The 15,778-nt window shown below is 45.4% G+C and overlaps 1 protein-coding gene across 2 annotated transcripts; it reads right to left on the reverse strand.

The window, feature by feature from the left end:
* Positions 1-368: 368 nt before the first annotated feature.
* Positions 369-14,251, reverse strand: cry4 (cryptochrome circadian regulator 4). 2 transcript variants are annotated; one of them, XM_047025790.1, is made up of 12 exons: positions 14,122-14,251; positions 11,143-11,365; positions 10,566-10,804; positions 9,924-10,040; positions 8,188-8,398; positions 6,037-6,177; positions 5,698-5,868; positions 5,433-5,573; positions 5,050-5,201; positions 4,827-4,924; positions 2,866-2,976; positions 369-1,206 (listed from the first exon to the last, which is right to left on the reverse strand). In XM_047025790.1, exons 2-12 carry the CDS (start codon positions 11,317-11,319, stop codon positions 1,046-1,048), a joined length of 1,719 nt encoding a protein of 572 aa, XP_046881746.1. In that variant the 5' UTR covers positions 11,320-11,365; positions 14,122-14,251; the 3' UTR covers positions 369-1,045. The 2 variants fall into 2 exon arrangements, with proteins under 2 accessions (XP_046881746.1, XP_046881747.1); XM_047025791.1 differs by lacking the exon at positions 14,122-14,251 and adding an exon at positions 12,208-12,519.
* Between the last annotated feature and the right edge of the window lie 1,527 nt (positions 14,252-15,778).

Raw genomic sequence — 15,778 nt, forward strand, 5'->3', positions numbered from 1 at the left:
AACTTTGGGAAGTTGTGTTGGCCCATTTTCAGCAAAAAACAAATTAAGATACTGGTTGTGCAGAGGCTCGGGATGAAGGAACTAAAAAAAGACTTTTGTTTTCATTTGTACATCCAAGCACTGAGCAACTGTTATGCTTCGTTTGTTTGCTCGCTATGATGTCTCTCCAGGAAAAAACGATATCGCACTCGCCCTTGCACGGTCATAGCTCAGTTTCTCATGGACGGGCCAGATGATCTGGGCGGGAAAAGCAGAGAGAGGGGAGGTAACCTTCCTCCTTGTGACGTCACAAGAAGGAGATTTTCAAACAGAGCAATTGAGCCTTCATTTTTTAAAGGCGTAGAAGAACACCCAGGGCTTGGTTTAAACCTATCGAAAATTCTAGCCACCGGGGGACCAAAGGCAGTCTAGGGGAACTCATATTAATGTTAAATAACCTCCTAAGGTGAACCTCCTTTAAGATTTGGCAATTCGCACCACTTTTTTTGTTGTTGTTCGTCGTCATTTTTTATCTTGTTCTGAATGCAAATTACCGAGTTTACATCTGAGCATCTCCAAGTTCTGTGTTTGCCTCCAGGCAAGAGTTTGGTCGCCGAGCCAAGAGTCATGTGACAGGAAGTCCCGAGTTTGTGTCCTTTATATAGACGGCTGATTAACTGCCCCCAAAAATCCCAAACAAAAACAGTCGAAAAGCCCATAATAAAACAGTTACCGAGCAGACTTCAGACTGTCTGAAAGCAAAGAGCAGAAACGGGTTCTCCTGGCAGCTTCAGGGTGAGCCCTCCTACATCCCAGACTTCAGGAGCCCACAAGCAGGACCACACTCCTACAGTCCACGACTTTTAACAAGGGGGTGTACAACTGGCATTTTTGTGCAAAAACAAAAAAAAGACCCAGATGGTTTGGACGCTGCTCTGTTTGTCCTCAGTAGGGAGAAGTCCGCTGCTCTCACGCCAGCTTCTAAACCACTAACGATGGAAGGCTATGTGAAGACGTGCTTGTCAGAGTGGTGCTTGTTGGACAGTCGGTCCGGGGAGGCGGCAGGTCACTCGGTGTCTCTGCTGTCGTCGTCAGTGTCCGCCTCCCGGCCTGGCGCGGCGCGCTGCTCTCTGTCCGGCCGGCGCTGCTTGGTGGGAGGCGTGCCGTCTTCGTCCTCTACGGTGTCGTTCCGCTCCAGACGCATCTTCATGGGGTCGTCCACCACGTCTGAGGAGAGCAGGGAGGAGGAGGGAGGAGGACAGGGTTACCGTACAGGCGTACAGTGTCAACACTCACCTGAGACTTCTACTGGTGGTTTGTGTTCTACAGGTCATTGTGTTCTACTGGTGGTTTGTGTTCTACAGGTCATTGTGTTCTACTGGTGGTTTGTGTTCTAGTGGTCATTGTGTTCTACTGGTGGTTTGTGTTCTAGTGGTCATTGTGTTCTACTGGTGGTTGGTGTTCTAGTGGTTCTGTGTGTTTACTGCCATGTTTTCCCCTCTCTCTACCCTGCCTTTACTGTCACTCATTTAGAAAGCATGAACTGATATACATAAACAAATAAATTGAGAGAGATCACCCATTAGTTAATTGACCAGTGTGTATTCTTAAGTGTATAGGGGGAAAAGGAATGTCACATTCATTTAGCAGATGTTTTTATCCAAAGAGACAGGTGGGTATGAGTGCAACCTGTTGATCTGCAGTCTACCACTAAGCTATAACATCTGCTTCAAAAGTAACTCCAACTGGTCAAATAGTGTGCAGGAGCTGCTGCTGTGTGTGTGTGTTACTTCTAGTGAGTCTTGCTGTGTATGTGTGTGTGTTACCTCTAGTGAGTCGTGCTGTGTGTGTGTTACCTCTTGTTAGTCTTGCTGTGTGTGTGTGTGTGTTACCTCTTGTTAGTCGTGCTGTGTGTGTGTGTTACCTCTAGTGCAGGGGTGTCAAACATACGGCCCGCGGGCCGGAACCGGCCCCCAAGGAGGTTCGATCAGGCCCGCAGGATAATTTGAAAGTGGAAAAAATGCATAAAAGACATGGAATTAATATTTTTAATTCGCTGCAATTCATGGATTATCCGCTAAGGGGCGCACTCTTTCCATCAGAGTAGAAGACAAGCCGCATCACTGAGACAGACTGAAAACAGCAGACGGTATCAATTAATACCTTGGTCTCTACTAGGGATGGGCGAACGATGCCTTGTGAAGCTTTGGTGGTTTCTTCCGGATTGTGCCGGCCCAAAGAGCCGAACTATCGGCGCTTTGAAAATGAACAGCGTCATCTAGCAGCCGTTTAAACTGGCTGAATGAGGCGTAGTGGTTGTCTCCGACGGTAGACTACCCTACGTTATTCAATATTTAATTAAGGCTACATGTGTTCATTTTGATCTGATATTAGTGCTCACACATTAAAATGTTGTGATACATCCGTAGGCCTTTAGAATTATGTCATTTTCTCACAGTAAAAGTTAAAGAATATCGTACGAGATTCACCGGACTGGGGCGCGAACTTGGGATCCCAGATTCGCATTAACAATATGTAGTCGTACAACGCTTTAACCAACTACACCACCGAAGAGATCATTACTTATTAAAGCGGTTGGACGGACTTTATACGATATGGTCTTTATATCAATTAAACTAGATAGCACAGAAGAAAGACATGATATTTTGGTTATTTATAGCAGAGTATGGTATAATTTTAATGGTCCGGCCCACTTGACATCACCCTAGGCCGTATGTGGCCCACGATGCGAAATGAGTTTGACACCCCTGCTCTAGTGAGTCGTGCTGTGTGTGTGTTACCTCTTGCTGTGTGTGTGTTACCTCTTGTTAGTCGTGCTGTGTGTGTGTGTGTTACCTCTACTGAGTCGTGCTGTGTGTGTGTTACCTCTTGTTAGTCGTGCTGTGCTCTCCTGTTGGTTGTGGACTTGTGTCATCATCTCCAGGTTCTTCTGGCTGGCCTCCTTGTGGTCCACAACCGGTAGAGGGTAGTCCTTACCTGCACACACCAGCAGGACTAGAGTACTACTGCAGTTACCTAGGACACATCCAGCCGTAGCTGCGCATGCTCTGGCAGTAGTGGTACTAAAGTAATAGTACTACAGTAGTAATAGTACTAAGTAGTAAGTACATCAGCTGCAAAACCTCACGCCACAACAACAGTTTCTTTCCATCTGCAGCTGGCCTCATCTACAACGCCCAGAACTCCCAACTGCCACCAATACTGTCATAAAGTCCATCTGTCATTTATTGCACAATGCACTAATCCCATTGCACTATTCTTTATATCTTATTTTATATTTTATATTAATTTTACATTGTGTAGTAATGGTTAGATATAGTTGGATACTGTTTTAAATTTTTGAAATGTTATATTTAAAACTCATATGTTCACCGTATGCACCTTCCTTTTGTAAATTGTAAATTCCTTGTCCTTGTCTCCAGCAGTAACAGTACTACAGTAGTTATAGTACTACAGTAGTTATAGTACTACAGTAACAGTACTACAGTAGTTATAATACTACAGTAGTTATAGTACTACAGTAGTTATAGTACTACAGTAACAGTACTACAGTAGTTATAATACTACAGTAGTTATAGTACTACAGTAGTTATAGTACTACAGCAGTAACAGCACTACAGTAGTTATAATACTACAGTAGTTATAGTACTAAAGTAGTTATAGTACTACAGTAATAGTACTACAGTAATAGTACTACAGTAACAGTACTACAGTAGTTATAGTACTACAGTAGGTATTGTACTACAGTAACAGTACTACAGTAGTTATAATACTACAGTAGTTATAGTACTACAGTAGTTATAGTACTACAGCAGTAACAGTACTACAGTAGTTATAATACTACAGTAGTTATACTACTAAAGTAGTTATAGTACTACAGCAGTAATAGTACTACAGTAACAGTACTACAGCAGTTATAGTACTACAGTAGTTATAGTACTACAGTAACAGTACTACAGTAGTTATAATACTACAGTAGTTATAGTACTACAGTAGCAGTACTACAGTAGTTATAATACTACAGTAGTTATAGTACTACAGCAGTAACAGTACTACAGTAGTTATAATACTACAGTAGTTATAGTACTAAAGTAGTTATAGCACTACAGCAGTAATAGTACTACAGTAATAGTACTACAGTAGTTATAGTACTACAGTAGTTATAGTACTACAGTAACAGTACTACAGTAGTTATAATACTACAGTAGTTATAGTACTACAGTAGTTATAGTACTACAGCAGTAACAGTACTACAGTAGTTATAATACTACAGTAGTTATACTACTAAAGTAGTTATAGTACTACAGCAGTAATAGTACTACAGTAATAGTACTACAGTAATAGTACTACAGTAGTTATAGTACTACAGCAATAACAGTACTACAGTAGTTATAATACTACAGTAGTTATAGTACTACAGTAGTTATAGTACTACAGTAACAGTACTACAGTAGTTATAGTACTACAGTAGTTATAGTACTACAGCAGTAACAGTACTACAGTAGTTACAATACTACAGTAGTTATAGTACTACAGTAGTTATAGTACTACAGCAGTAACAGTACTACAGTAGTTATAATACTACAGGAGTTGTAGTAATAAAGTAGTTATAGTACTACAGCAGTAACAGTACTACAGTAACAGTACTACAGCAGTTATAGTACTACAGTAGTTATAGTACTACAGCAGTAACAGTACTACAGTAGTTATAATACTACAGTAGTTGTAGTACTAAAGTAGTTATAGTACTACAGCAGTAACAGTACTACAGTAACAGTACTACAGCAGTTATAGTACTACAGTAGTTATAGTACTACAGTAGTTACCTATGACACATCCAGCCTGTAGCTGCACCTCCTCCGGGGCTTTCCACGGCTCGTAGATGTACTTGGACGGAAAGTCCTTCAGTACTGGCAGGTACTTTCTGCAGACACAGAGGAGGACATCCAACAGGGTGTTTAAAAACACTAATAATACATTGATTTATTTATATGTATGTAATGTATAGGCCCAGTTTCCCAGACATGGCTTAGGCTGGTCCTGGTCTACCTGAGGTACTCTCCGGTGGGGTCAGTGCGCCGGCCGAAGCGTACAGGACAGAAGATGCGAGGTAACTGGTGGTAGAAGGCACTGGCAGACAGCCACATCCAGTTACCAGCGTTGATGCTGTAGTCTGCATCCAACAGCTCGTCCTCAAACACCTGAGACACACACACAAACACACACACACATGCTTAGTGTAGAACAGCCCGTATCCTAACCCTGTGCATGTGACACGCTTTCTACCAACTCATACCCTCTTACCTCTCCATCTCCCTTTTCATCCCTCCTCCCGCCCCCTCTAACCTCCTCATCTACATACCCCTCCCTCCCTCTTTCCTCCTCTCTCCTCCCCTTCCCATCCTCCCTCCTACTCCCTTCCTCCTTCTCACCTTCAGTCCCTCCTCCCAGTTGATCCACAGGTCTCCTCTGGTGAGGAAGCAGGCGACGGCGTGGCGGGCCAGGTGGTGGATCCAGCCCTCCTGCCTCAGCTGGGTCATGATGGCGTCGATCCATGGGAAGCCCGTCTGGCCCTGGGATCCACAGAGAGGCCAGAGAGTCAAAACAACCACCATGCAGACAATAACTACTGTTTGGGATCAACCCCTCCCTGCTCTGAGCCTGGGGTCAGGGAGGGCTGGAGGGGTCCGCTTGTACCATCGTCCACTTGTGGAGCAGGTCCTTCCTCTGGTCCCAGTCGATCTGGAGGCAGATGGGGTTGCCCTCCATCAGGCTGAAGTTGGGCGTTGCCGAGGCGATGGTGTAAAAGAACTCGCGCCAGAGCGTCTGCCCTTGGAGCGACCCGGGGGGCAGCGAGTGGTTCTTGGACTGGGGGAGGGCCCAGGGAGACGCGGGGAAACAAAAGGTTACCTTGGTGATATGGAAACCTGGCTTTTCTTTAGCCAAAAGATCAATGTCAAATGAACTGCCTCCAACACCTCTTTTTGGGGTGATTTTGAAACAATCGTGGAGCTCTACTTAATTTTGAGTACGTACCTGCGCATGGATTTTGGAGAGCCTGTGGTAGAAGGTGCGGGCGGACAGGCAGCCCAGGGCCAGGTAGGGAGACAGGCCGGTGGTGCTGGGTAGGAGGGAGTTGGGAATAGTCCGGGGCCTGGAGAAGTTGTTCACCCACCCCTGGACAGACACAAGACAAGCTCTTTTAACCAGGCCACATATCTACAGGACAGCTGAGATTCGTCACTAACACCTCAGGACTCTGGTTTGGACTCAAGGATCAGGAGCGAGTAGTCCTAACAGTGTACTGGGGTTCACAGCAGGGGTTATTGGTTGTATTTTTCATATGTCGTTATTATAAAAAGAATCAAAGTTATCATGTTAATAATACACCTATAATACACTGCTCCAAAAAAATTATGGAACACTGAAACCACATCAGACCTCTATGTGAAAAGAAAATATGTTGGATATCTATAATGATATGGACAGTTTAATGTCTTAGGAATGAAATGATGCCACATCTTTTGATAGAAATCAAAGTCTTTAGCCTAGAGGGGGCTTAATTTTACAGACACCTCCAAAATCAAAGTAAAAAACTCATATGGCAGGCTAGTCCTTTTTGCCAAAATTCAATGTCTGCAACTCAAAATGCTTCTCAAAATCTTGTGTGGCCCCCACGTGCTTGTATGCATGCTTGACAACGTTGCGGCATGCTCCTAATGAGACGACAGATGGTGTCTTGTGGGATGTCCTCCCAGATCTGTCGAAGGGCATCAGTGAGTAAAGTCTGAGGAGCAACCTGGCGGAGTCTGATGGACCTAAACATAATGTCCCAGAGGTGTTCTATCGGGTTTAGGTCAGGTGAGGGACATTCAATTGTATCGATTCCTTCATCCTCCAGGTACTGCCTGTATACTCTTGCAACATCAGGCCGGGCATTGTCGTGCATCAGGAGGAACCCAGGACCTACTGCACCAGCGTAGGGTCTGACCATGGGTTCAAGGATTTCATCCCGATACCAAATGGCAGTCAGACTGCCGTTCTCTAGCCTGTAGAGGCCTGTGCGTCCCTCCATGGATATGCCTCCCCAGACCATCACTGACCCACCACCAAACCGGTCATGCTGAATGATGTTGGTCATTCTGTAGGGCTCGGGCAGTGCTCAATAGCCTGACGTTGTCATACTCATAATTCTAGTCAGAATATGAGTCTGAGAACTCTCCGTTGGGCTTTGACTAAGGGGCGTGTTTCAAACAAGCCTGGAAAACAAATGCCTCTTCGCTCAATTAAATAGACCTACAACCAATCAGAGCAACGTAATATTTTGTTTGTTGAAAACGAATTCAACCCAAGCGCTCTTTCGTGACGTTGTTGATTACGTTACTGTTGATCACCTGTCCATCATCGTATAAAGCCCGCCCTGGCAATTTCATTGGTCCGCCCAGATTCTGGTTTTCTGTAGTTGGTCCCCAATACGAGACCCTCCAGACCCAACTTCCCGACCAAATTTTTTGGGGGGCGGGGAGAAGTTGGGCTGGCAGCCAGGCTAAGTGCTCAAGCCTTATGCTCCCAGTAGTGATAATGACTCTAGCTAAAGCCAACACTAGTGGAAAACCTGTCAAAGAGATCAAGAGGGAGAAACTTGAAATGGCTCCATATGCAAAACCAGTCCTGTTTTGGGGTCGGCTCATTGTTACCCCTTTAGTGCACCTGTTGTTTATTCCATCAACACCAATGTTTAGAACAGGTAAGGGGGTTTTCCAACTCCCCTTACCTGTTCTAAAATCAGCGCAAAACACGACCTCTTGGGGCTTATTGCTTTTCTAAAACTGTTACTACAAATATTTGTTATGGTTTCATGAATAAAAACAATTAGAAACAAAATAGTTTAATAATAAACAGTCATCGCCACTACAAAGCATAGTTCCTACATAAATCGTTGCCACGCAACTATATCACACTAATATCGTAATCGTGAATCATTTTGGCCATAATAATCGTGTCGGGAAAACTGGATAGGGACAGGCCTAAAAGGAAGGGTCTGTCTTTACCAGGCTGTTCCTGTGCAACAACATCTACTGGTTTTTTATTTATACATATACAGACTAAATGATTTCACCCTATGTATTCACTCTGTGAGAGTATTTCGAACAGCACTCTAGGAGGTGAATGTCCTCTGCTGCCCACCTGGCTCTCCATGTGTGTGTGCAGCCTCTGGAGGGCCTGGGTCTCTCCTCCAGGCCACAGCACCTGGTGCTCTGTGTGCAAGCCCAGCTCCTCCAGGGAGGGCAGCCCGTACCGGCCCTCGTCCTCCAGGGAGGGCACCCCGTACCGGCCCTCGTCCTCCAGGGAGGGCACCCCGCACCGGCCCTTTTCCTCCAGCGGTGGACGGCACTTCCTGAGACGGAACAACACGGAGGAGACCGGAACATCACGTCCCCTCTGTCACTGCTCTTCACAGGCACACTGGGCTTCTAATGACAGGAACATTGGCATTAACGTACATTGACATAACCTTAAAAAAACAAACACGTACAAACATGTATATCATTTTTGGGGCTGATGTTTTTATTCCAAGTGACATAGAGAGGATCTGAACCTGATATGATGTCAAATGCTGTCCCATTACCCAGACACACTCATTATAAAAATGATTACACATTGTCATTCCAGTCAGTTGTCAATGTTGTCTTGGGGCAGGATTTCAGATGTGTGTCAACTATGTTTGTATTATATTGTATGACTACACTGTATATATGTAAAAATGCACAGCTGTCTGCCTTCCTATGTGTGCCCAGTACCAGCAGATATAAGTATAATTTCCCACGACGGGGGTCAGATGAAGGAAGCAGGTCACTTGAAACTACAAACCCTGTTTAGCAACGTTTATTCAATCCCATGATACAGAACATCCCAGATACATCATCACACAGTGTCTCTACAGACGCCAGACGCTGGTGTCCTCCCTCCCATCCCTAGTAGCACCCCTGGAGCATCCCTCCCTCCCCCTAGCAGTACCCCTGGAACATCCCTCCCTCCCCCTAGCAGCACCCCTGGAACAGCCCTCCATCCCCCTAGCAGCACCCCTGGAACATCCCTCCCGCCCCCTAGCAGCACCCCTGGAACACCTCTCCCTCCCCCTAGCAGCACCGCTGGAACCCAGAGACAACATCAGCTGAGCTGTGTGGTAAAGGTCACATGATCCATATCCTGTTTGGAGCACAGGGGTTCTGACCAGGCTGGTCTGGCTGGGATCAAACACCAGCACTGCTGGCAGCCTGGTCGGCTCAGAGGTGGGCTGGTGACTGGCTGGGTCACACAGACAGGAGAACCTTTGATGTGAGGGTGTGGAATGGTCCAAAAACACACGTGTGTGTGTGTATGTGTATGTGTGTGTGTGTTTGTGAATCATCAGTCAGATCATTCCTTGAGTCAATGATTGTGTTACAATTTCATTTCTTAGCATCCACCACCAACACAGACCCATGTTCTGTAGCTGGCTCCTGCACTGTGTGTTTGTGAGTGGGGGCTGTTGCTGCCGAGTCACATGTAGAGTGTTTACTAAACACAGACAGCTTAGGGATTCACAGGCATCTGCTGCCTTGGCAGCTCTGACACACACACACACTATTACATGTGCCAGTCTCACACTACCGTAATAATTGTACTAATTAAACAACCATTCACAGCAGGGGCAACATTCCAAATAGCCTTGATAGCCACACCAATATCTCCCTCAGAAACAATACTAAACTAATCCATATGTCTACAGCCTAGCTTGGTTATCAAGGCCCAAGATGAGAGGAGATGATGGGCAGGAAGGACTCTGCTGCCTGGTGATCCCTCCGGCACTAGCAGAACCAGACGGCCCTTTACTGCACTCGCGTGCGTGTGTGTGTGTGTGGGTGTGTGTGTGCACTTACTGGAAGTCCTCGGCTGTGATGTCTCTGGCAGGCTGACTGGGCTCCCCCAGACCAGAGAGAACCTTCAGGAACTTCTTATAGGTGAGGGGAGGCTGGCCCCCATTGGCTCTCACTATCCTGCAGGAGACGGAAGAACAACCGTGTCACTACAGCATGCCTAGGACACACTCCATCACAGCCCACACTGGACTTCCTTTAGCAGACACTTTTACACTAATACATGTACAGGGGGGTGACATCTGAACTTGGGCCCTATTGATCAGCAGTCAAGTAGCACTGAGCTATACCAATCCCCATGTTCTACCACTGAGCTATACCCATCCCCATGCTCTACCACTGAGCTGTACCCATCCCCATGTTCTAGCACTGAGATATACCCATCCCATACTCTAGCACTGAGCTATACCCATCCCATACTCTAGCACTGAGCTATACCCATCCCCATGCTCTACCACTGAGCTATACCCATCCCCATGCTCCACCACTGAGCTATACCCATCCCCATGCTCTACCACTGAGATATACCCATCCCCATGCTCTACCACTGAGCTGTAACCATCCCCATGTTCTACCACTGAGCTATACCCATCCTCCTACTAGCTCTGTGTCTTAACAGGAGGGCTCCAGCTTGCCTGCTCCCACCTGCGGACGTCGTAGAGCGTGTGAGCCACGGCGGTGCGCAGGGTCAGGCTCAGCTCCCCGGCCAGGGCCTGGATCTCCTGGTCCTGCTGGAGATAGTGGGGCTCCACCTCTGTGTCCAGGCTGAGCTGGGTCACCCCCCACTGGGCCACCAGGCGCCGCAGCACCCCCAGGCAGGGCCCCTGGACCACGTAGAGCCGGGAGCCCAGCGCCTGCAACCTGTGGTGGAGGTCCTCCAGACTCTGGAGGACAACAGGCCTCAGATTAGGATTAGGCTTTCTAGGAGGCCTTGAGAAGGGGTGGTTTACATTGTTAATGTATTATTCATTTGAATTGATACTATCAAAACAAGCCGAACACCCTCCAGCTGACTTGTTGGAACACAATCTGACAAATTCCCAAAATTGCACTGTGTGCCAGGAAGTAGTAATCAAATATAAAATCTGTTACTGTCAATGGGCTATTTTTCTTCATAGCAAGGACATATATCTGGACGGATACTTCCAACAACAAGCAGGCCACAGCACACTAAAGAGACCTCGTAGCTTCTGACTGGACAGCTGTGTTTGTGACGGGGTACCTGCAGTATGAACCTCCAGCGCAGCACCCCGATACGCATGGCCCCCTCCATGAAGGCCCGGTCCAGGATGAACACGGGGTACACAAACTCCGACGACTCCAACACCCCCACCAGGGACGGGTTGTCGTGGAGACGCAGGCCCTTCCGGAACAGATGGATGGAGCGGTGCTGGGTCATGGTGTGTTGGGGGGGGGGGGGATCCACCAGGTACCTTAGCAGGTAGCTAGCGGAAGACAACGGGAGTGCGGAACATGTGTCAGCGAACTGGGAACGCGTATTTAAGACTTCGTACAGATTTCTGTTTGTACAAATTACGTTTTATAACAAATAAACAATTCCAGAAAACAAACATAAATGTACATAAACACATGGTTACGTTACTGTTGATCATCTGTCCATCATCGTATAAAGCCCGCCCTGACAATTTAATTGGTCCGAACAGCTTCCCCAGACCCAACTTTCCGACCAAATTGTTTTGTGGGCGGGGCTAAACTGGGCTGGTAGCCAGGCTATATCTGCAGATCATTCCTTCTACTTAGGGAGAATTAAGTTATGTCGCCTCCCCTTGAGGGTGGCAAATATATCAATCACTTTTTCGTGTTGGACTCTCTCATGCACATCCTCCTTCTCAATTGACAGCCAGGTGCTGGAGTCTGCTTTGCCCTGCTGCTTTGTAATTGTTTTCATGTCACTAACAGGCACGTTAGTGCAAACTTTTTTTATGGGGGGCTGAAATTAAATTTAGGTGTGCTTGAGCACCCCTAAAACGAGTCTAAAATCGCCACTGAGCGAAGAACGCGTCTTGGGCCAACATTCTGCATGTCCACGACATCAGTAAATCTAACTGCGACAAAGAAGTAACTATGTCCAAGATCCAAACCACACTTCACACACCATAATCTACGCGTGTGTGGTGACCTGCTAGGATCCCTACTGCCTATACTAGGCTACCCGGCTTTTTGGAATATCGTCAGAAATATAAATAAATAAAAAATCGAAAATAATATTCTCTAGACCTGCCTACTTCCACAAACCACAACTTTAATAAACGTAAAATAATCTTACCTGAGTTATCTCGAGTCTAGTTGCCTTTCCGTTATAATAACTATCGACGTATGCTATGGTCATTGTCAAGCAGAACCGTTAAACCATGATGCATAGCCTAAATGCCACCGAAAATCGTCCGTCTGGTTGAAAATATGTTACTTTGAGCTTCCAGGGCACTGCGAAGTGTTGTGTGTTGCATTAACCATAGCCCGGAATAGCTCAACGCTAAATGTGCCCGACCCACTGGGAACATTAATGATCTCTAGCTGCATTGACAGCTAGTGTAGATTAAATGGAATTGTATAAAATAAACACTATTTAAATAAATGTTGTTTACATGACAACCACAAACGTTTTGTAAAACGTTTTACCATAACGTAGCCTATATTTTGAGTAATACAATACAGGTTAGGCCTACATTTAAAATTGTAGGCCTAGGCCTACTTGTTCTCCCCCCAAAAATTATTATCCTGAAAATGTGTAAAACATGAATGAAAATGCTGGAACTTTTAAATATAAACAATCTCCCAAAGGCTATAACAAACTGTAAAACGTAGACAACTAAAGTCCGTGTGCGTGAATGTAGGTCAGTTTACACCATCTAGAGCAGGGGTGTGGAACTCCGGTCCTCGAGGGCCGCTGTCCTGCATGTTTTAGATGTTTCCCTGCTCCAACACACCTTATTCAATTAAAAGGGTTGTTATAACGACCATTCATTCGAATCAGGTGAGCTGGATCAGGGAAACATCTAAAACATGCAGGACAGCGGCCCTCGAGGACCGGAGCTCGACACCCCTGATCTAGAGGAAGTGAATAGTCTTTTATTCCCTCACCAAATCTGACGCTTGTTAGACACGCTAACATTCCATTTCGATTTTGGCTATGGTTCCCAGTTAAGACTGCTAACCGGACTAGGCTACTAGACAGCCAACCCATAGCCTACAACTCATTAATCTTAGTAGTCTCATTAGGGAATGCGAGTTTTGACCAATGCGCCACAAAGGATAATCATTCTTCAAAATTGCGGGAGAGAGGTAGAGGAAGACCGGAGTTAGCGCTACACTGCCAGGGTTTACTGGGCGATGTTGATCAATTCAAATGCAGATCTGTAATATCGATGGAAGATTTGGGTAGCCTACATGTTCAAAGTCCATACCAATACGTAGTGGTGCTGTACAGCATCTTTAAACCAGTAATGAGGACAGGGCCATACCAAACAGTCACTGTCTGCAATAAGGTTTCCACTCTCAAAATTGTGATTTATTTATGAGTGACGTAGTGAAACTTCCCGTGTGTCCCCTTTCCATTGTTAACTCGACACCGATTTAATGCTTTTTCAACAAAAATAAATAAATAATTGTGTAATGGTTCTTGATAATCCAATAACAGAAAGCAAATGGTAACCTCCACAATCCTAACTCACCGATGCACAAGCAAGGTCTCTGGCACACACAGCCCTCAACCTGTTACACCACATATCTTGTCTAACAAACTCTGCAGATCATAAAACACAATGCACCATCACACTCATAATTCCACTGCATTTAATTAAAACACGTACATAGGTCGGTCAACTATTACTAATATAGCATTAAATAGCATATGCTATTTATGGGATGCGTCGGGAACTGTCGTAGTGAGTGACTTTTTAGACCTCCAGACTGTCATTAATATCGCTTTTATAAGCCAGTTGACAAGGCATTTCTTAACGTTTCTTAAATAGTCGACTGGTGATCCCCTGCAGGTGAAATAAAGACTTTGGAATACATTTCTAGCATTACATTTCAGTACATTTCTAGCATTACATTTCAGTACATTTATAGCATTACATTTTAATAGCCTATTTGCTACTCCCTGTGCAGTTACTACAGTAGCTGTACTGTAGCTAGAGCTACCACTATTTGCTACACAACAGTCCACATTCTTGCTTACCTCTTTTGTTTTTGTCTTCTCTTGAAACAAATTAGTTATATGGTTTTAACCATAGCCTACAGTCTTTTGTTTTAACCATAGAGGTTTTAACTGATACAGTACGATTTCAAATGTTGGTCGGCTTTTTTCTTGCGTCAGCTCAACAAAGTAATTTGATTGGGCAGAATCTTGTGGAAGAGACCAACTTTGGCGGGGTTACCGCTGCCCTTGTACTGTTTTGTTTTACTCAATTTGTAGCCTATTGAACAATGTAGCCTATCCGGAATTGTTGATCAGTTAATCTAAATCAATAGAGATCGTAAAAATACAGAAAAGGTAGTCTTACAAATCGCAAAAAAAGGTATTACACTAACGCATACATCCCTTAGAAAACATGACATGGTCTGTGTAGAACAGGGTTGCGACCACGTGGGGTCTATGAGGAAAATTCATTCAAATTGAGCAATATGCTCCGTGCACGTTAACGTTCGAACTTGTGCGTGGGCCAGTACTTCCGGTAAAAACTTCCGGTGATCTGACAGCGAGGGAGACAACAGCAACCAAGAGAGAGATACCAGAGAGATACCAGAGATTATTTTTTTTTACAATGAGTGTTTTAAGGATTCAAGAGAGGCGACTTGCCTTTCAGAGGGGTGACAGCCTCAGCACTTGTGCCGTTATGTACCGTTTCGTCACATTACAACAAAGAAGTCAGCTTTCATGCATTCCCCGTTGACGCTGCAGTACGGGCTGAGTGGATGGAGAAGATCCGGAGGGATGACTTCAACCCGACCAAAAACACCCGGGTCTGTAGTCGGCATTTTAAGCAGACCGATATTAATGTGACTGCCGCAGGGTTGAGGAGGCTGAAGAAGGGAGCCATACTAGTTTACTTTTCGTGGAATGGGTACAAACTACCTGCGCCCAGACCAAGCGTCTGGGAACGGCGTCCGCGGGCCGAGAGTCCCGAAGCCGAGTCAGACTCGGAGATGGAGACCGAAATGGCTCCAGATCACGACTACTGTGTAGTCCCTAAAACAGGAGCGAGGGCGAGTAATTTGTCCGACGAAAACGAAGCCTTACGTCGCCAGATTAGGGAGCTTACAACAGCAGTTGGAAGTCCTCAAACGCCAGCGTTTTGGGAAAGAGCGCTTGTCTGCATCAGATGAGGACGTGCCAGAAGACTAGGCCACACAGTACAATCATAAATAAAGTGATTAAAAAGACGGCTCTGTAGATGGTTTAATGTAAATTTGCTAAATAAAAATAACTCATTAATCATGTATATGTCCCTCGGTTTCTACAATTTGGGATCACCTAGTTACGTTAGTATTCTTGTTGCCGTGCTTGATAGATCCAAACTCACGTGTCACATACTTTTTGTCTAATACAGGCCACCGTAGTCATAATCATGGTACCGATCGTACTGTTTGTTGTGTAGGGATTTTTATTATTATCAGCTTGATGAGTTTCCCCTGCAAACACGTCCAATTAGTCCATTACATACTACAGAAATTGCTGTGGAAAAACAAATGTTTGGGGGACTGAGTTTTCTTTTACTTCAACGGCACACGCCTGAGACACTAGTGTTACCCTTTTGGCAGACGTGATGGTTTGCTATATGATTGGTGCCATGACTATGGTCACTCCTGTATCATTAATGCTCCATAGCTTATTT

Source organism: Hypomesus transpacificus, chromosome 9 (genome assembly GCF_021917145.1).
Source record: "Hypomesus transpacificus isolate Combined female chromosome 9, fHypTra1, whole genome shotgun sequence".
In the NCBI taxonomy this organism is placed as follows: Eukaryota; Metazoa; Chordata; class Actinopteri; order Osmeriformes; family Osmeridae; genus Hypomesus; species Hypomesus transpacificus.

What these genes read in the sequence shown, in the direction of transcription:
- cry4 (XM_047025790.1), bottom strand. Translation starts at nt 11,319, where the DNA reads ATGACCCAGCACCGCTCCATCCATCTGTTCCGGAAGGGCCTGCGTCTC. An exon ending in ATCACAGCCGAGGACTTCCA is followed by an intron (nt 8,399 to 9,923) that starts GTAAGTGCACAC and finishes GTTCCGTCTCAG; the next exon opens with GAAGTGCCGTCCACCGCTGG. An exon ending in ACACACACATGGAGAGCCAG is followed by an intron (nt 6,178 to 8,187) that starts GTGGGCAGCAGA and finishes GTGTCTGTCCAG; the next exon opens with GGGTGGGTGAACAACTTCTC.